General features: G+C 38.5%; 1 protein-coding gene and 1 long non-coding RNA gene across 3 annotated transcripts in view; both read left to right on the top strand.

Annotated features, from left to right (window-relative positions):
* trdmt1 (tRNA aspartic acid methyltransferase 1) overlaps positions 1–19,648 on the top strand; it is a 33,754-nt gene that overhangs the window by 4,717 nt on the left and 9,389 nt on the right. The window contains exons 2-7 of one of the 2 annotated variants that reach the window (XM_044339426.1): positions 3,718–3,827; positions 3,940–4,016; positions 12,829–12,900; positions 16,697–16,762; positions 18,009–18,078; positions 18,951–19,034. In XM_044339426.1, the coding sequence (XP_044195361.1) occupies positions 3,718–3,827; positions 3,940–4,016; positions 12,829–12,900; positions 16,697–16,762; positions 18,009–18,078; positions 18,951–19,034 (479 nt within the window). Of the gene's footprint in view, positions 1–3,717; positions 3,828–3,939; positions 4,017–5,437; positions 5,526–12,828; positions 12,901–16,696; positions 16,763–18,008; positions 18,079–18,950; positions 19,035–19,648 lie in introns of those variants that run through there. The other variant, XM_044339427.1, reaches the window with a different exon arrangement.
* Positions 6,498–7,560, top strand: LOC122972388. The gene is made up of 2 exons (XR_006399739.1): positions 6,498–6,624; positions 7,116–7,560. It is a non-coding gene; the product is annotated as an uncharacterized LOC122972388 (long non-coding RNA).

The raw sequence follows: 19,648 nt of genomic DNA, 5'->3' as shown, positions 1-19,648 counted from the left end.
CAGAACAGTGCTTCACAGAGGCTCCCAAACGCAAATGATGATTGATTTCCGAATGAATGGATATTAAGCGTTAATTTTGGCATTAAAGAAAAGATTTTTTTGGCCCAGTAGGGTGTCTCGTCGGCCTAGTGGCCCAGTAGGCTTGTACAATTATAGGGGAAACACTGAACTGAAACCAGTGAAACTGCCTCCTAGCTTTAGGCTGCAGCCAATTAAGGGATTCATACGTAAAGCAATGATGAGTTCTATATGGGCACTTCAAAATAAATCTACATAGGGAGGTATATACTATATTTAGGGGTCTAAGATAAGTATCAGAGTTGTTCAGATAGACAATGTTGGCATAATCAATTATAGGTAAAAGTAACTGAGAGATTAGTCTTTTTCTGACATGAAATGAAAAACAATTAATTGAGCAATAAAGTGAGCTCAGATAACCATATGTTTGTTTCATAGTAAAATCAATGTGAGGCTTAAAGCAGAGTTCAGGGTCAATCCAAAGTCCAAGAAATTTGAAGGAATCAACTTTCTCAAGGGGAGATCCATCATCAAAATTGAAATGAAAGTCAAAGGGATGTGAGCATGTCTTTGTCGCATGCCAAACACCATGCTGCAGGACTCCCTTTTTGTTCAATATGAGTCTGTTATTATGAAGCCATTTTTAACCAAATTAAAATGAAATTGTAAAGAATTCTGGATCTGTAATATATTAGAATTAGAGGTGCATATAATAGTATCATCAGCATATAGATAAACAAGACAATTTGAGCATATTTGTGGTAAATCATTAATAAAGATAGAAAAAAGAAGTGGTCCAAGAGTGGAGCCTTGTGATATCAACAGTTAAATAATCAGACTGAGAACCTTGAAAGACAACACACTGACATCTATTATGAAAATAGGCATTAAATCAGTAGAGAGCATTTTGAGATAGACCAATAGAGTAGAGCTTATCAAGGAGGAGGTAGTGATCAACCAAATCAAAAGCTTTGGAAAGATCAATAAAAATTGTACCTGTGAGTGGGCCTTTATCAAAGGATGAGAACACATTACTGGTCAATTTTAGAAGGGCGGTTGTGGTGGAGAAATTAGGTCTAAAGCCTGGTTGGGTTGGAGATTGATTGATTGATTTGATTTATTGAACAGGACAGTGTGCAGTATGAAGCATAAATGATGCACTGCACCAGAGTTAGCTTGAAGCTAATTTGCATCTGTAGTCCATTACAATCAAAACATACAACAGCACAACAAATGGTACAAAGCAAAAAAAACAATAACAAACCCCCCCCACCCCCCACAAAGAACACACGATACAAAATACAAAGCACACAACAGTGAATCACATACACCCACAATGTCAATTAAAAATTAACATGAGAAAATCCAACTATACCTCAGCCTTAACCCCAGCAAGGAACATGACGTCTGAGATTTGCTGGGTTGGTAGAGTCAACATGAGAAGACCATTCCTTTGTTGTCAAGACTCACCCATCATGTGCTGAGCATACTAGCAAGCAGCAGTAAGTGTGTTTTCAGTATAGCAGGGAGGATGCTGGAGGACAGGAGGACATCTCTGAAGCCTACAATGGTGGATGCAATTATTTTTCTTCACACACTTGCTAATAAACTGAATGACAACTGCTGTACATGTTCACAGTTTAAAGGATTTGATTTTTTTTTTTTAATATTGAATGTTAGCTGATTGACGAAGAAGAAACACTGTTCTCCAGTTTCTGTAAAGTTAGCATTGAGCAAAGAAAGGTAGAGCATAAATCTTTATTTTCTTATTTGCTGCTGGCTATATTTTTCTCTATTGCATGCTTATGCTTGATTGTTGGTGGCACTGGTAGTTATGTTTGAGACCTACAATAAGTTTACTTAAAAAGTTTGATTCAATAAAATATAACATTTTTATATAACATAATAATGCTTTGTGTTTCCCTGACAACGCAGGTGAAATATGTCAATCAATCAATCAATCAGTTTTTATTTATATAGCACCAACTTACAACAAGTCAGCTCAGGGCACTTTTCACGTATGTGTGGGTCAACAAAGTATCCTCATGTTTGTGTGTATCAGAGAAAGCGCGTGTCAAATAGAGCATAAAGTGATTGGTGTCAGTCTCAGGCATGGATGTATTACAAGAGCGGGATAGGGTGCTGCCACTCAGCCTTGCAGCCCATTTTTCCCAGTGGTCACTCACTGTATTGGAGTGAAAAATCCCCCTGCGGCCCAAAAAGCATTTTACCTAATAGACCACCATTGTAAAAGAGACATCTGTAAACCTGTTGACAGGACACCTCGAACTGCAAACAAGGTCAATTATGACTCTTTCTATTTTGAATTTTTGATCTGTGAAGGTTTTATATTTGTAAAACTTTGCTCAAGCTGAGAAAAGCGATTTTAAAAATCTGTGACGTCATCACATTGTAAAGTCTATGGGCCAAGCGGGCACTTGCAGGTGGGGCCAGTGGGGAAACACCACTGTGCATATTCAGTGGGCCACACAACATGGAAGCAAACCTGGAAGCTAGAAACTTTTTTTGGCGTATGTGCCAGCTGAGCGATTCTTATAAAAATGAATGGGTGCCATTTTCGGTTCAGTATCCAACTCTTATAATACATCTATGGTCTTGGGTCAGCCTTGGGCTGAAAAATTGCAGACTTTGTCAGGCTCTGGCTGGGCTAGGGCTTGAACACACGGGCCAGGGCCAGGCTAGGACTGAAGTTTTTGGCCCATGCAGGGCTCTTCTCTGGAGTTGGGTGGTGTGGACCTGTCTCAGACCAGTCCTTTATACCAGTCTGTCCTCCGTGTATGGAGCACTGTTTTCAATGTCAGGAGAGATTGTTCTCAGCTGTGTGGTGATATCAGGGAGGAACCTCTCCTATGTAACCCTGTCATACAGTGCAGGATGCTCAACTTTGTCTGTGTGCAGAGAATCCTTATAGCAGCTGGACTGACAAAGCTGGTAGGTCTGAGATCAGGGGGATGGTGGAAAACTGCTGTCATGCTCAGTGAGGAGACTAGTTGTAAGTCTTAACACTTCCTGGACAAACTGTTGGAAGAGGAGGTGGTTGCACTTCCTGTTGTTTACAGGGTGATGTCTGAGTCTGAGTCTGTGGAGGATCAGCTTGTCACAGTGGCAGAATTCCCATCACTGTCTATCTGTGCTGCAGGAGGGATGCTTGAGGAAGAAAACTGAGCTCTTCTATTATTTCAAACACCACACTTCTCTGTTTCACAGAGAGGTTTTTTTTGCAGTAACTGCGAAGGTTGCTAGCTGGTGTATGAGAGTTGAGGTGATTGGGTGAGTTGACACCGGGTTCATCCCCCAGAAGCATTTGTGGTGCATATTGTGGAATGGAAGTAATGTACAGGGATGGGAGAGGTGGATGTTATGTGTGTTTTGTGTATCTGTTCTTTATTTTGTTTCATAATTCTTCAGTTTAATGATTAATTTTAAAATAATTGAAAAAATTAGACCAATAAAGGTCAAAGGTCTGTCTATGTCTCTCCCTGTATCTCACTGTCAGTAGACCTTGTGCTAAGAATTAGTCTACAACAGGAGAGAAAAGAAAACTCTTATCAGTGAAAAATTAGCAATTTAATGTATAGGTGCTTGCTGTTCAACTGAATGTAGGCATGTAGTGAAACACAGGATAAATTGAGCTCAGGAAATCATCTTTAGCTAATAATCCGGTCTTTCTTCCTCCAGAGAGTGGTATACCTGCCCAGGTAGTGGCTGCTGTCGACATAAACACCACCGCCAATCAGATCTACAGGCACAATTTCCCTGGCACTCCCCTCTGGAACAAAACCATTGAGGTGGGTGATAGTGGACAATTTAAGCATGACTGTTTTCATCTGAACAGAACAATCATTCAAACCTCTGTTTGTTTACCTGTGATAAACTTTTGAAACTCTTTTTTTGTTTTAGGGCTTAACACTAGATGACTTCAATAAATTATCTTTTGACATGATTTTGATGAGCCCTCCTTGCCAGCCTTTCACCAGGTAGGTTTCCTGTGGGTGTGTATGCATTGCATTGTGATCCAATGTTGTAGAACCTCAGTTAGAAAAAACATCTTTGCTTTCACGTGTCCCTTCCATGTTTGTGTACGTTTCACTTTACACTTAGAGAACAGGACGGGGTTTCATCTAATTGTAAATCCATCACTAAATTTGTGTGTTAAGTCTCTCTGGAGTTGGTGACTACTAACTACTGTAGTTTGAAAGAGTGATTTATTAAATGCTCTTGCACTATTAAAAGTTACAGCAGCTATAATCTATATATTTGTCAATTCTATTCAATTTATTGAATGTATAATATCAGAAGCCTGGCTCGTAGTGATGAACCTACAGAGAATTATCAGCGACTGGAGCTCCCCTTGGTTTTTGCAACTTGTTTCTGCTGTCCCCAAGTGGCCAAAAAAATAAGTCACTGCAGGTTACAGAAATGTCTTTAGTAATGTGTAAATCAGTTGTCAGGACGCATCTATAGCACCGTCCAATAAGAAGAAACAAACTATGTAAACATGAAGTGACTGTAGCATCACAAGCTGTAACTTAGCTTCCAAAAATTAAAGTTTTAGGGTCCAAAAGATAAAGCAGTGGCAGAAGATTTGTAGCTCAATCTGTCATAACCTGTGAAAATATGCTTTCTTTCCTTTCTTTCCTTGGTCAGTTTGAATAGCTTAAACCAAAGGTTGAGAAGAACTTAGTGAGGACTTGGACAATGGTTTTGGCTTCTAAAGTGCGTAATGAGATGGCTGTGGGATACAACGTAGCAGTGCACATTACTGTCAGGCTATGTTGATGGGTTTCAATTACAGGACAGGTTGATTGGGCTTCCCCATAATTTAATAATAAGACTTTGTACTCATTAATATTCTTTTGCCATTATTACCTGATTGATACTCAAATCACTCGAATCAGGGGAAAAAAGTATTTATCAACATCTCTCAGTCACGTGTGGACATGCCTACAGGTGGATTACAGACTGGTTCAGGCTCCTCACCAGTGGTGAGCATGCAATCAACCTCTGCCACTTTCATATCTGCCACCTGTGCAGTGTCATCAGCCACAGCTCATGAGGACAGCACACCTTTTTCCACCAACTTTTCACACAACAAATCCCTTAGCTATGCCTTGTTGGCACTATAAAACACAGTAGTAGTGCAGTATAATGCCGGGATCAGACTACATGATGTTTTTGTCTTTTACGATCGTCACCATGTCATATTAGGCAATCATAATGCCATGAATTCTTGCTGTGTGTTGGTCGGGAGACTGGCCAAACTACAAATATGACCCCGACCAATCATCATTCATGACCTTGTGCGAGTTCATAAGTCATTGGGGAGGAGGGTCAAGAAATTGTCAATCATGGCTACTGAAGCGCTATGTGTGATGCTGGCGGTCGTCTGTTCTGAAAGAAAAGGAAGAAAAAAACAATTGTGGACTCGTTCCTGGGTGTCATGAAGAGGACTGTATGGGCAGTTTATCCTTCAGAGAGAACTTGAGGTAAGAAATGTGTACGTGTTAAGGCCATTACATGGGCTACATGTAGCTAGCTGCCAGGTTCACTGTATGGAAACAGAAGGTCTCATGAGGGAGACAACGATTGGGTTTTGGGAATTGTATGCTCTAGTAAATGAAGATACAAAGATATGTTTCAATATCAGGTGGTTTCACAATCGCTATAACTGAAATCAAGAAAACGGTCAATACAGTTCTTTTCATTGACCATCTTAGAAGTGACAGCATATGCGTTCAGTTTACATACAAACGTCACATAGCCCTAGGGCAATTGACATAGCCTTCTATCAAATGCCAAAGTTGTGTCATTGGATATCAAAAAGAGGTGAACACAAAATGCCATGCAACCACACAATCATATTAAGTGGAGCGCACACATAACCATGACAATTTTAAGGTCCTATGAAACTTACAACATGTTTACTCCAGGCCCAGCCCCAGGATGAAGTGACTGAGGGGGCTGTTAAAATTTTTTTTTTTCATAAAATAAAATGAATTGATTAAATCATGCAATAGCTTCAGAAAGGCTGTATAACAAGCATATAAGGCTACTGTTTCAAAATCAAAGCATATGCAACATTTATTAATCAGAGCACTCACATAACAGTGTAGTACTAGAAGAGCTAAATACTTATTTAATTTATTAGCGATTCTCTGTCTGGTGCAAGCAACAACAATGGCATTATCCATTGTTCTAAAACAGCATTAGTCACATGTATCAGTCAATAATTTTATTGTTTTGTTTTTGCTATTTCTCTATAGATGCATAAAGCTTAAACAGAGGGGGCAAAAAATACAACTGAGGGAGCTAACCCTCATATAACCCAATGTTGAACTGAAGTAATCTTGGGTAAAATATTTAACACAGTGCGTTTCCAAATAGTGCCAGAGATTTTGTTTGATTTTTTTTATTATGCTATAGGACAGTAACAGGAGGGGTTTCCGCAATCTTCTCAGGATGGATTTGGAAGATTTCACTTATCTTCTTGGAAAGGTGGAGCCACTCATACACAAGGGGGACACAAAAATGAGGAGGGCCATCAGTGCCAGACAGTGGCTGTCAGTCACTCTCTCCTTGCTACTGGTAAAGAGAATAGATTTCAAAACATTGTGGTTGTTTCAAATGTTTTACGTCAGACACATAATAATTTGTTCATCTCTATTGGAGAGTTGTTCAGGTCTCTGATCAGTTAGACAATAATGGAGATCTGTGAAGCCCTGTATGGCATCTTAAAGGAAGACTATTTGAAAGTATGACATTTGCCACAACACTCATAACACTTTAAATAATAGAAACATTTATGATTGGCCTATTTATTACCTCCACGGTATTCATTTTCATATAGCATTCCACAGTATTAATTAATTAATCCTAACTTTGGTTTTGAGGTTTTGTGATTTAAGCATTCTGTAATGGGCCTCATTTATCAAAACATCCATGCGTGTCAGAGTTTGATAGTTGATACAATGTGATGCTACACATTGACTACGCGTTTTCTTGACCAACATTGCACTTGAACCTGACAAAGTGACAACGATCACACTTGCTGCTCTCACTATTCACAACTTTCTCAGGGAGAAGGCATCAGAGGCCTACCTGCCCCCAGCCTTTGTGGATATGGAGGATGAGAACCACAGAATCATCCTTGGAGCATGGCGGAGGGATGGAGAACTTGCTTCTGTGGCAGCAAGCAGGGCACGGAATGCCACAACAACAACAAAAGAACAGCGAGACTAGTTGAAGGCATACTTTCTGTCACCTGCTGGATCTGTTCCCTTGCAGGAAAATATGATCTAGTCATGGACATTCTTTCCGACACCTGCTTTATGTGTTCCCTAGGATGAAAATATGATTTACTCATGGACATTCAAAGTAGTTTCTTTTTTTTCTTGCAGAATGCTAAATGGTTAAAATTAATATATTTCTGATGTGTGTTAAAAGTATCAAAAGTACCAGAGACTATTCTGAAAAGTTTTAGTGTAAACTTTTATTGACATTAAATGTCAATGAACATCTCAAGTCTTTGCTTCCCTTGAGTCTTTTAAATAAAGGGCCCGATTTTAATGATCTAAAGCACACAGTCTGAAGCGCATGGCGCAATTGCGTTGAGGGTGTGTCTTTTGCTATTTTAAAGGCGGAAAAATAGTCGCTGTGCCAGGCGCATGGTGCCTAGGGGTTGTCCTTAGTCTCCTAATTAATCATGGGTGTGTTTTCGGCATAACATTCAATAAACCAATCACATGTCACGTGTCATCTCCCATTCCCTTTAAGAGCTAGGTGTGCTTGCACCTTGGCGGATTGCTATTATGACGGTGCATTTGCCAAGTAGTAAGAAGGAGCGCTTCTCTGCAGAGGCAACAGATCTGCTTGTGCGTAAAGGGAAAGCGCACGATCCATAACGAGCACACTGCTGCTCCTGGACCCTCCCGTGGTCAGCCCCAGACCACGAGTTTAAGATCCTGTTCATTAATTTGTTGCTAATTTATCTTTGTTTGGTTTTTGAAAAGGTTTTTTTTTTTTTTAAATTACAGCTTTGATTTCTTTAAAATCGTTTTGTTCAGACATGGAGTGACAGGTCAAATCAGCAGGGTTTTAATTGCTGAAAGTATGGAAATCTGATCACTGTAATCTCAAAAATGTTAAAGAATATTTGTTAAATATTGTTAAAAAATTAAATCATTAATTTTAATCATGTGAAGAATCATCAACACAGTTATCAGGACTTGATCAGTTCTCAAAGGTTCTGATCCGGCTGTTGGTAGCAGCTAGAAGCTGTGCAGATTTATTTCCTTCTTTAGTATAATCATTGTTTTCACCTCATTTATTTCCTCACATGTTCCTCATGTCATCATGTATTGATGCAGCAGGAAAGTCGATCTGTGTCTGATGCGTTGTTGTCCATCTGTTTAAATACCTACATGTTTTGCCACGATATGGTCAAATTAAACAATTTAATCCATCATTACTGTGATTAGTTAATTCTGATAAATATTTTGACTAAGCATTATGGCATGTGTTTTTTAAAATATATTAATATACACAATAATAATCTTTCACATTGTAATCCTTTTATTTGTTAACTTTTGCATGTTTGTGCATTGCTGCCCATCCTGTGTGTAACAAGCAGAGTGCACGGGCGTTGTGTAGGCACATCTTGATAATGCGCCCTTAAAATAACATAGGGACACTGCGCCATTGACTTTAGACCAGATTTTTGTTGGTCAATAGCGCAATCACTCTCTGCTTCCTCAAGATAGCAATGCGCCAACAATGCGCCTGACCACACCTTACTTTGATGATGGGCACAAGTGCCTTTGCTATTTTAACAACGTGGGCGCTGGACGGGAAAATGATAACAGCGTCGGTCTTAAAATAGCAAAGAGACTTGCGCTGCGCTTAGCGCTGCTCGGCACCAGGCGTTAGATAGGGCCGAATATGTTAATGGTTTTTCTCCACCTTAAAAAAACCCAAAACAATATAAAACGAAGTTGTGGCTCATTACTAAAAACTAGAGCACAAGGAAACATAAATACAATGTCATATAAACATGGCCACTATTATTTTTCTACATGACTGGCCTAATAGTCAATTATGAATAACTGTCATGCTCATCACAAAAACAAGGCATAATTACATGTGACACTACCAAAATCGCATCAATCCTTTTGAGATTAAAAAGCACACTTCCACCTTGTTTTATGTAATAGCCTATAACATTAATTGTTTTACAAATTGTAACCATGTAGAACAAAGCTGTTGTAAGGGTCTACATTCAGTGTGGTCTGAGAAGCTCTGTGGGCAGAAACACCAAGTTCTTCACTATCCATTTCTGCCTGGGTGTAAGTTCTTTGTCACCACTTCCACTTGCTTTTGGACGGAGTAGCTTTCTGTATTGTGTTCTCAGTGAGGCAGCTTTGGTTTGGACCTCTCCAACTGCAATGTATTTTTGAGAAATTTGATAATCATTCCACACAAAACGTTTATATCTCTATCTAGCTAACCATCAATTCTCCCTTCTTCTAGAAATAATGGAAATTTGAGGGCTATCCGAAACCAAATGCAATGAGGCTGTCTTTTCAAAACATACGCCAGTTCATTCAGTCATTTTCCCCCGAAAATTAATTGGGTAGCATCACCAGACACAACTATAAAAAGTAGTGCATGTCTCATTTACAATTTCCACAGTTCTACTAGGCACAGACTTGGCTGTGCTGATCGCATCGAATAGTCATCAGTATATCTGGAAATTAACCACATGATGCTGTTGCGGCTGCAGCTACTAGGGAGTGATAACCTAGTATAGCTAACCAGCAAGTTTCTCACTGTGTTGCTGAAGTGTCTCTGCCATTTTTCTCCAACATTTATCTTTTTATACTCTGTCATGGTAGTCCCTCAAGGAGTGGTATTCTCCTTGAGGGACTTCAGGGGTATTGTTGCCAAAGCTCAACAAACTTTTCCTCTCTTGCATTGTTCCACCTAACAGCAGCATCCCTATTCCTCTTCGCCATGTTTACATATGTGCGTCAGAGCACTCTTTCATCCTATTGGTCAACGTCAAGGAACACATCATAGGAGATTTCAAACTAGGCAGGAAAATACAAAAAATTTTGACATGCTAGACTTTTGGTCGGGGTGTCGTGGGGCGTCCCAGACGCCACATCACTGTTCTTCGATCATGTCACACTACACGTCCATTTGTCGTTCCCGACGCTCATAATCGGGCCCGACGCTGGAAAATTGTTGGCCACAACAAAATTGTGTCAAAATCGGGCTGAATTCGTGTAGTCTGATCCCGGCATAAGTATAGTACCAGTGAGCCACAATTCACAAATCTGCTTTTTTGCATTTTAATTTTTTTTCCCTGAGAAGGGCTGGCCAAAAATTGGTCAGTGGAAAATTCATAATTATTTCTTCACACACAGATTACCTACAAGTCCTGAGTTCATATTACGTCCCATCTAGTGGTGGCAGAGGCATAACATGCACCATCTTCCCCAAGTCCCAGGAAGCCAGAGACAGATAGCTGAAAGTAATGATGGTTGAATTGGTTTCAAATGAGATACATAGAGCTTGATTTAACTTCAGGGTGGGTAACAAAACAAACAAAAACAAATCTAACTAGAAAGGTAACAAATATAACTGAAACAAAATCAAAGAAACCAAATTACAATAACGCCCCTAACTAAAATAGGAGAATGCAAGGTTAAGAAAAACTAGCAGCCCACCCCTATTAACTCAGAAGAACAAAAGCTGTCAGCATGGCAAAGGCTGAGGCTACACATACAAACGTGGCTGGTTTGGAGAGAAGGGAGATGAGAGTTGCTCCTGTGCAGAGGCAGCGCCATCTTGGCTCTTTATACAGTTATGTCATTTGAAAGCGTTGATCACCTGAGGGAGCTGGAATCTACTGAACCAATCGCCTCATTTTACCGGCACACACCCTATCTACTGATAAAATATTGCAACAAGTCAATAAACAAAAGGGATAAATATTTTTTTTCTACAAGATACTCATCTCAATAATTAAAACATGATAAACTTTGTAAACTAGCACACAGATTCTATTCATCTTGTAAGTCATCAAGAAGAGGAGTCGCTATTCTTGCTGGCTTTTTTTTGTTGAGAAAGTTATATCAGATAATCTTGGAAGAAATGTAATAATCACAGGAAAAAAATGAAATCAGTGATTGTGTATGTGTATAATTCATCAGAGGAGGGATCTGAGCTGATCACTAAACTAATGGACTTATTGTTGCTTCAGACCTCAGTTGAGTAATGGATCCTAAATTAGACACAGAGTAATAAAGCACACAGTTCCAATCAAGCAGCAAAAGTAATGAGGAGATCCAGAGATTGGACTTGTAGCTGTATGGAGACTACTACTAAATTTAACTAATAGAGATTTTACATAACACATATTCTAAATCACATGCTTCATATTCAAGATTAGATTATTTTTTTATGTTTAAAACCAATTTATGTAGAATTAAAGAATGATGTGTACATCAGATTACTTTATCTGATCATAGTCTGATCTCACTGGAACTAGAGTTAAGCCTGCAAGAGAAGAAAACAATTAACAGGCTAAATAACTTACTGCTGCAAATGGAGGACTTTAAAAGTAAAATTTGATCACTTATTAAGGACTATCATGACATTAACAATATGGGCCAAATCAATCTGGTCTTGCAAAGAGGTGCAAAAGCAGTTTTTAAGGTAGAGGTGAAATTATATGTCAACTGAAACAGGTTAAGAAACCCTAATAATATTTACTAGGCAGAATTATGATAGTGACACTAATGAATTCAAAATACTGTCTCATAAATTGAGGAAACAACAACAAAATCTATTATTGCATCTAGTAAAAAATGCCACAAACATGAATATTAACTTGAGAATGCGTTTTCTGAAGAAAATGTGTGCGGGAGCTGGCAGCTGCAGCTGCCGCTAGTGCTCAAGGAGAGCAGAAAAGGCGGGAGTTATTGCTCACAGCTTAAGTTTACTAACACAAGAGGATATCTTGACTTTATGTGTCCTCTGGCGCCACAGAGAATCAAACTTGTAGTTCTAAATCATCAAGGCATTTACTGTACTGAGGGAGCTAACTCTTAAGATGGAAATTAATGTTTATAAAACACTATCATGAGGAGGTATGATAAGTAATGGTCATATGAGCGATTTCTGCCCAATGTTTATGTATAATTGACTTGAGAAAGCAGTTACTTGTGTGAAATCAACCAACTTCAAATATCAGAACGTTGTTGTTTGGTTTATCTTTGTCTACCAAGATCAAAGTTGCCTGCTTCTGGGATTGCACACAGAACCTTGTGGTTAATAATGAATGAAGTTAACAATACCATGCCTTGTGCGTAATGTGCACAGTACCCTCGAATTGGAGACACATGCATCCATCCTGTTGCTGTATGGTGGCCATTTATAAAATCAAAGGAATTCTACATACAAACAGTTGTGGGCAACAGAAAGAACACCTGTATTGATGTTTCTGCAAAACCTTTACAGCTATATTTTCTCATCAAGGAGCCTGAATGTGAATGTCTCACACCAAAAGCTTGAGAGTTGGCAATCTTGCTCTAAGCATCTGTATTGTAGTTCTGAATGTGCTTTTAGTTGTTTGTTTAAAATGAATACAGTATGTCTAGCTCTTTCTCCTACTTGGTTTCAATGCACTTTTTCTAAGTTGCTTTGGACAAAAAAGTCTGCTAAATGAATGTAATGTTATCAATTTAAAACTGTTTTTCCACTGAACTCTATTTTTCCTCTGTGTAGGATAGGACTCCAGGGTGACATTGCTGACCCAAGAACCAAGAGCTTCCTCTACCTTCTTGATCTTCTGCCAAGGTCTTTAATCTCCAGCTTTTTATTGTCCTCAGGTCAGCCTGAGCAAAAAATATTTTTATATCAGAATTGCAATTTCCTTTTCACAAGAGATGCTATATGAATCATAAATTAAGATATTAACAAAGTTTAAACTAGATCTAAAAAAAAGTTTTGTAAACGTTTGTGAATGACAACTGCTTGCAAATTCAGTCAACAATAATGCCATGAGTTGACCAAACTACCAAATTAAACTTTTGACTATATGTGCTCAAGACTATATGGGTAATAGCTCTATGCATTGTGGCAAGTATCTGTTCTTTTTACCATCAGCAAATATCATCAAAGATATTTAGCCTACTTGAGAAAGACAAACTACTCAGAATTATTTGATGTGTGCAAAGATAGACAGTGGACTTTGTGCTTCTCTAAAAGACCACCAGAGTGGTGAGTCTGTCTTTACATGAGCGATTTACGAAGTTGTCTAAATCTATCAGTTAAACTTCTAAGCACATCATATTATTTTGTTTTTGATGGACCTAATCTAAGCACAAAGGTCCACTTAGTAGCATCTGACCTTTCAACTGTATCTCACGGTCTTCATTCAGTGAACTGAGCTGGCCCAGGCACATGATATTTGACGAGATGTATCACAAGACCAAGTCAGGTCACGTGATTACAAGTAGTTGTAAATAGGAGGTATGTTGTAACCCCCATCTCTGTTGAGTACGGGCCACTGATGTTTGATGTGGATGGCCTCCACATCTTTCTTCTGATGTCCACAGTCTCCTAGTCGATGATCTCGACTCTTTCCCAGTCAATCCTATGGCCAGCCTTGGACTGGTGTTACATGACCGCAGACATTGCTTGCTTCTGGTGATCCCCCAGTCTCTTCCCCAGGGCTCTTACTCTTTATCCTATGTAGTATTCCCCACAGCTGCTTCAGTCAATGTCATACACCACTCCTGTCTTCTTCTCAGGAAATGTCTTGTCCTTTGGATAAACCAGCAGGGAAATTAAAGTGTTGTAAGGTTTGTGGCAAATGCTGACTCCCTGTGAGATATTCAGAGTCCTGACACATACTGACAGTATTGTTTCTGTCCCTTGTGGTGTTGCTTCTGGACAGGGTCAAAAAAGTGCCTCTCTTGTAACCATTGGCCAGGAGGGTGTGAGGGGTTGACCAATATCGTTTTTTCAGGGCCAATAATGATTGTAAGTAATCAAGGAGACCGATAACTCATATTAAGAACCGATATAAATTTGCAATAAAAATGAAAATCTTGGTATAAAAAAATTAGATACTTCATTTATTACAGCGAAACAGCTTTGGAAAGCCTTTAGTTGGTTTCAGTTATTTAAATGCAGTGGTGGAAAGTAACTAAGTACGTTTACTCAAGTACCATGCTAAGTACAGTTTTAAGGTACTTATACTTGAGTATTTTCTTTTTATGTGACTTTATACTTTCACTCCACTACATGTCAGAGGGAAATATTGTACCTTCTACTCCACTACATTTATTTGACAGCATTAGTTACTAGGTACTTTTCAGATTAAAATTTTACATAAAATAACATAATGATGAGTTTATGAATTACAATACAACCAGTGATTCCCAGACTTTTTGGCTTGTGGTCTCTTACAAAAAAAATGTGTGTATATTTGTGTCTCTTTGTCATATTTCAGATGTCTTTGAGTTGTTTGCAGTTCCACCAAAGAGCCAATTCCCCTCACATGGTTTCAAATAAATAACTGTTTAAGGTCCAAAGAGGTCCAATAGGAACTCCAGAGGAACTCCAATATTTCACAAAAAATGGAAAGGTTGAGAAAAGTTCTGAACAATTTATCCAAATTCAATTTTATATAGCAGAACTTTGTTTTTTCTTCTTTCCTACCCATCTATCATCTCAAGACCCCTCAGTTTATCTCATGACCCTCGCAGTTCAAACTAGTTCCACCTCAAGCAACTACAGTAATAAAATGCTGCTTATGATTCAACTTATTGGTATTAATAATGTACTTTGTTGAATTCATTTAATATATAAGTCACAGCCAATTTTCTGCAAAACGAGTACTTTTACTTTAATACTTGCAATACTTTTTTTACTTGCAATTAAGTATTTTTACATTGTGGTATTGATACTTTTACTGAAGTAAAGCATCTGAGTACTTATTCCACCACGGTTTAGATGTTATATATTAACAACATGACAGGGAACCTGTCATTCAAAACTGCCGTCTGTGTATGGATTAACACAGGCCTTAGATGCAGTTCCATTATGTCTAAAGTCTCTAACAACAACATCCTGCACCTCTCTAACAGTTACAAAAACAGAGTCAGAGACAGCTTCAGGACACACTTCAGTAATGTCACTAGTAGTCATGGGTTGAGACTGAGAGTATGACTGGCCCTGGTAAGTGACGTGCAAGAAATTACCTATTAGCCTATCAGTTTTTTGCTGTAATTATGGCTCAACAAATGAACTTGTTGAAGTTTGCTATCATATTTAAGCGACTTAACATTAGCTTACCTCACGTTATATCACTGCAGCAAAGCGCACTATTCAAGCATTTTCAGCTGTGTAACTGGGAAACTGGGCATGCTTATCATCGTAGAAATAGATCATAAGATTGTGGTGTTTTTAGAACTTCAGCATAGAGGATTGTGATGTTTAATGCCTTACCTTTGAAGTCTGCAGATGCTTCTTTGTGCTGTCTGTGGCCATAGCCTTCAGTGTTGATAGGCTATTACTCGTGATGTGTAACCAATCAGATAGAGCTGTGGGTGGGACATTGCTCGACTACAGACAGGAGGCAGAATCGGAGAAAAAAAAACGATTTTGATCGTAAAAATGCTGAATATTGGATCCAATAATCAGCCTCTACCCTTAGAGGGTGTACTTGTGTCATGTGATTGTACATGTACGTGTCATCTGAAATTAAATATTGTTTTCAATCAGCCTACCCCCTGTCCGATTTTAACTCCTTCATTTGTTTGCACTTCAATTTCGAGCTGTAGATGTGACTCATGGATGTATTATAGGAACTGGATACCGGCGCCTCTAAGCACATAAGCCCAAACTGTTTCTAGCTTCCAGGTTTGCTATTGCATTGTATGGCCCACTGAACATTATTGTTTCTCCCCTTTGCCCCATCTACTCTGCTCATAAACTTTATGTCAGGATGACGTCACACACTTTAAGATCACTTTTCTGGGCACCGGGGACATTTTACAAATATAAAACCTTCATAGATCCAAATTTCATCATAGAAAGAGTAATAACTGACTGTGTTTGCAGTTAGAGATGTCCTGTCAACTGTTTTACAGACATCCCTTTTTATAATGGTGTTCTTTGAGCAAAATGCTTCTTGGACCATATCCAGTTATCTTAAAACATCATGATGTGACTGAGGTCACAGTAGTTTTTGACAGCTGCATATGTTACTTCCCTTAGAAACGTTGGGTTGCTTTGTTCTAGTGGTGTGGTTCTGACACCTGTGCTTCATTACTTTGGAATATTCAATCTTGATATCGTTAACTGTAGTATGTGTATGTTTTAATGAATTGCCAGATGGGCCAAAGACAATTCTCCACTTTGGTGAACAGTAATTGTATTCTATTCTGTAGTGTGGTTGACACAGAAAGCCTCCCTTAATAGAGAGAAATGGTATATAATTTTATTTTGTTTGTGGTAATGCTGCTGAAGCCAAATTGACCTATGCTTCTCTGTTTTGGTCCATGTTGTAAGCATGATTTCTGTCAATAAACCCTCTCATCATTTCTTCCCTGTATGTAACTTGCATATGGCGATATGTGGCCAGGCTGTGCAGGCTGCCCCGCTTCATCCTGATGGAGAATGTGAAAGGCTTTGAGAGCTCCTCTGCCAGGTAACAATGCAGGCTGCAAGGGAGCATCAGAAGGCCTGAAGGTCACCACATTATTAGACAGCGACAACTACAGAAAGCAGTCAGTGTAGTCGCAAAATATGCCGTAGGTTAAGCTGTTCTCTGCAGTTCTGACAGACCCTGTAAATCATACAGCAACACAGCTGCCATCATTAGTAAGGCAAAACTTTGCAAAACATTTTAACATAGCTTAAAAGATCTTGCTTTCATCAAAGTTCAGATATCCTGTATTAAAATCTTACACATTATTACTTTTGTTCCTTATCGACTAAAGATAAGCACAATGTAGGTAGATCTGTGAAAATTCTTGTCTTTTCTCCCTCTGACAATACAGATGAATTATTTCTAATTCACAAATTCTACAGTTTGCTGTTTCAAGCTTTTGCATGCATGCATTTGCAAACCAAGGGCATTTTGAAATGCAATTAGTTAGAACATCCACTGACATGCATAGATCCATTTGAACAAACAAAAAACTCATGCATCTTTCTTTACCAGGTGCTAAGTCCAAAAAAATAGACACTTTCAGCTCTTTAAGGAGACTCGCAAGATTGTTGGATCCCCAGAAATATTCTTTTTGGGGAGCATCAGGCACCTGACAAAGAGCCAACTGGGGCTTGAAATGTTATACTTTTCCACTCCATCTCATACTGTATGTAAAGAAGTATATTTTTAAGCAAGCATCCTACAGTGTTGCTGGATCTATTTTGAGAACATGAGGTGGTTTCCGCCTTATTACTAGTGTAGCGTTTTTTAAAAAAAAATGTTCCTAAGAAAGATTTGCTTTCAATGATTTCACAATCTAGCAATAACACAGGGTCATTGTAGTTTGTTGATGAGCATTACGCTCACTGGACACTTTATTAGGTGCACCTGTACAATATATTGCAATCCAATACAACAGCTCTGCCGTAAATTCTACTTTTGCAAAGCTTATACATTTTCTGAATTGTTATTAAGGTGATAATTGTACTTGGTTTATTGCTGAGCTCATAGTGGGTGGTTGTGTTGTGCTGGACTGCATTATACTGAAAGGTGTTTCTAATATGTTGTCCACACCATTTACACCCATTACATACGTAATCATTATAATAACTTTGCTTATGTGTAATGTTTCCCTTAAGAACTTATCTTCTAATTTCACTCTTGTTAACCACTGTAATGGTGTTGTACAAGACATTTCATTTTGAGAGTTAATCTGTCTTTATATCAAACTTCCATTCTGTAGGGAACGTTTGGTGAAAACACTGATGAAATGTGGATACACTTTCCAGGAGCTCATGGTCTCACCCACAAGTGTAAGAAAGATATACTGTATGTATTACATTCATTCAATATATCTGTACTGTGGATGGTACTTACATATGGTAAGTTACAGTTGTATGCAAAAGTTTGGGCACATATTTTGTAATATATTTTGATGATTTTTTAAAAAATTTTTATTGAAAAGATGTAAACAAGTGCTGTGAACTGGTGAAGTTAAAATAGAACTCTTTGGCCACAATCAGCAAAGGTATGTTTGGAGAACACCTTGCCAACTGTTAAGCATGGGAGTGGATCTATCATTCTTTGGGGTTGTGTTGCAGCCAGTAGCACAGTAAACATTGCACGGGTGGAGGGAAGATTGGATTCCACTAAATACTAGCAAATTCTGGAAGCAAACATCACACTGTCTGTAAAAAAGCCAAAGCAGAAAAGAGTATGGTTTCTACAAGAGGATAATGATCCTAAACGTACCTCGAAATCCACCATGGACAACCTCAAGAGATGCAAGCTGAAGGTTTTGGAATGGCCCTCACAGTCCACTGACCTAAATATAATTGAAAATCTATGAGTAGATCTTAAAAGGTCTGTGCATGCAAGACGGCCCAAGAATATTGCAGAACTAGAGGCCTTTTGCAAGGAAGGATGGGAGAAAATCCCAAATACAAGAAATGAAAGCTGGCTACAAAAAGTGTTTGGAAGCTGGGATATCTGCCAGAGGGGGTTTTACTAAGTACTGACTATGTAGGGTGCCCAAACTTTTTAGCATACCAAAGTGATGTTTTTATTTTTTTTATTATTTTTGTTCAATTTATGACATAAAAAGTATCTGCATTAATGTTTGCAGAAAACATTGTTTTTCTTTCCATATCCTTGAGAGGCTGATTACATCTTTTCATATATCCAGGTTGGGATCCCAAATTCAAGACTGCGTTATTTCCTGATGGCTAAGATTTCAGCAGAAAACGCTTGCACCCAGATAAGTTCAAAGGTGAGGCCTACTGACAGTAATCTTGGTATCATCAAATGTATCAAAGAAACATTTTAGTTTCAGCTTCCAGTGTCAAGGAAAACTGGACCTCAGAGCTGGTCAAATTGCATATTTTCCACATCCTTAACCCTATTGGTGCAGAATTTGGAAAGAAATCTGTCATGTTTATGATCTCTTAGTAAAGAAGAAATTGCTGCACACAGTACCCAGTGCATTCTAGTTAAGAACTGGTTAATGAATTCCAAAGTAGTGTCATACAAGTTCCGTCCAGTTACCACAGAAACATTCTCAAGGCCGAAAAGAACACAGAAGGACTGAGAACAAGCTTGTATGGTGAACTGAACAAATTTCAAAGGTGATGGATGGAAAATATTCAGTGCTCCATCTGTAGTACTGGTTCTGTGTAAAAGTGAATTCTAAAGTTTAGCTGAAGCTAAAATAGGGCTTCAGCGGTCTGAGTTAGACAAATTATGTCACTTTGTCTTTATTAGATGAATAAAGTGATATCTTCTGAAGTTACAGTCTTTTTAGTATTCAGATTTAGGGATGGTAACAACATGGGAATTTCACACTAAAAAGACTAACTTTGGAAGATACCTTCTTGGTTCAACTAA

This window comes from Thunnus albacares, chromosome 21 (assembly GCF_914725855.1).
Source record: "Thunnus albacares chromosome 21, fThuAlb1.1, whole genome shotgun sequence".
Taxonomy (NCBI): domain Eukaryota; kingdom Metazoa; phylum Chordata; class Actinopteri; order Scombriformes; family Scombridae; genus Thunnus; species Thunnus albacares.
This window is presented reverse-complemented; position numbering and strand designations above follow the sequence as displayed.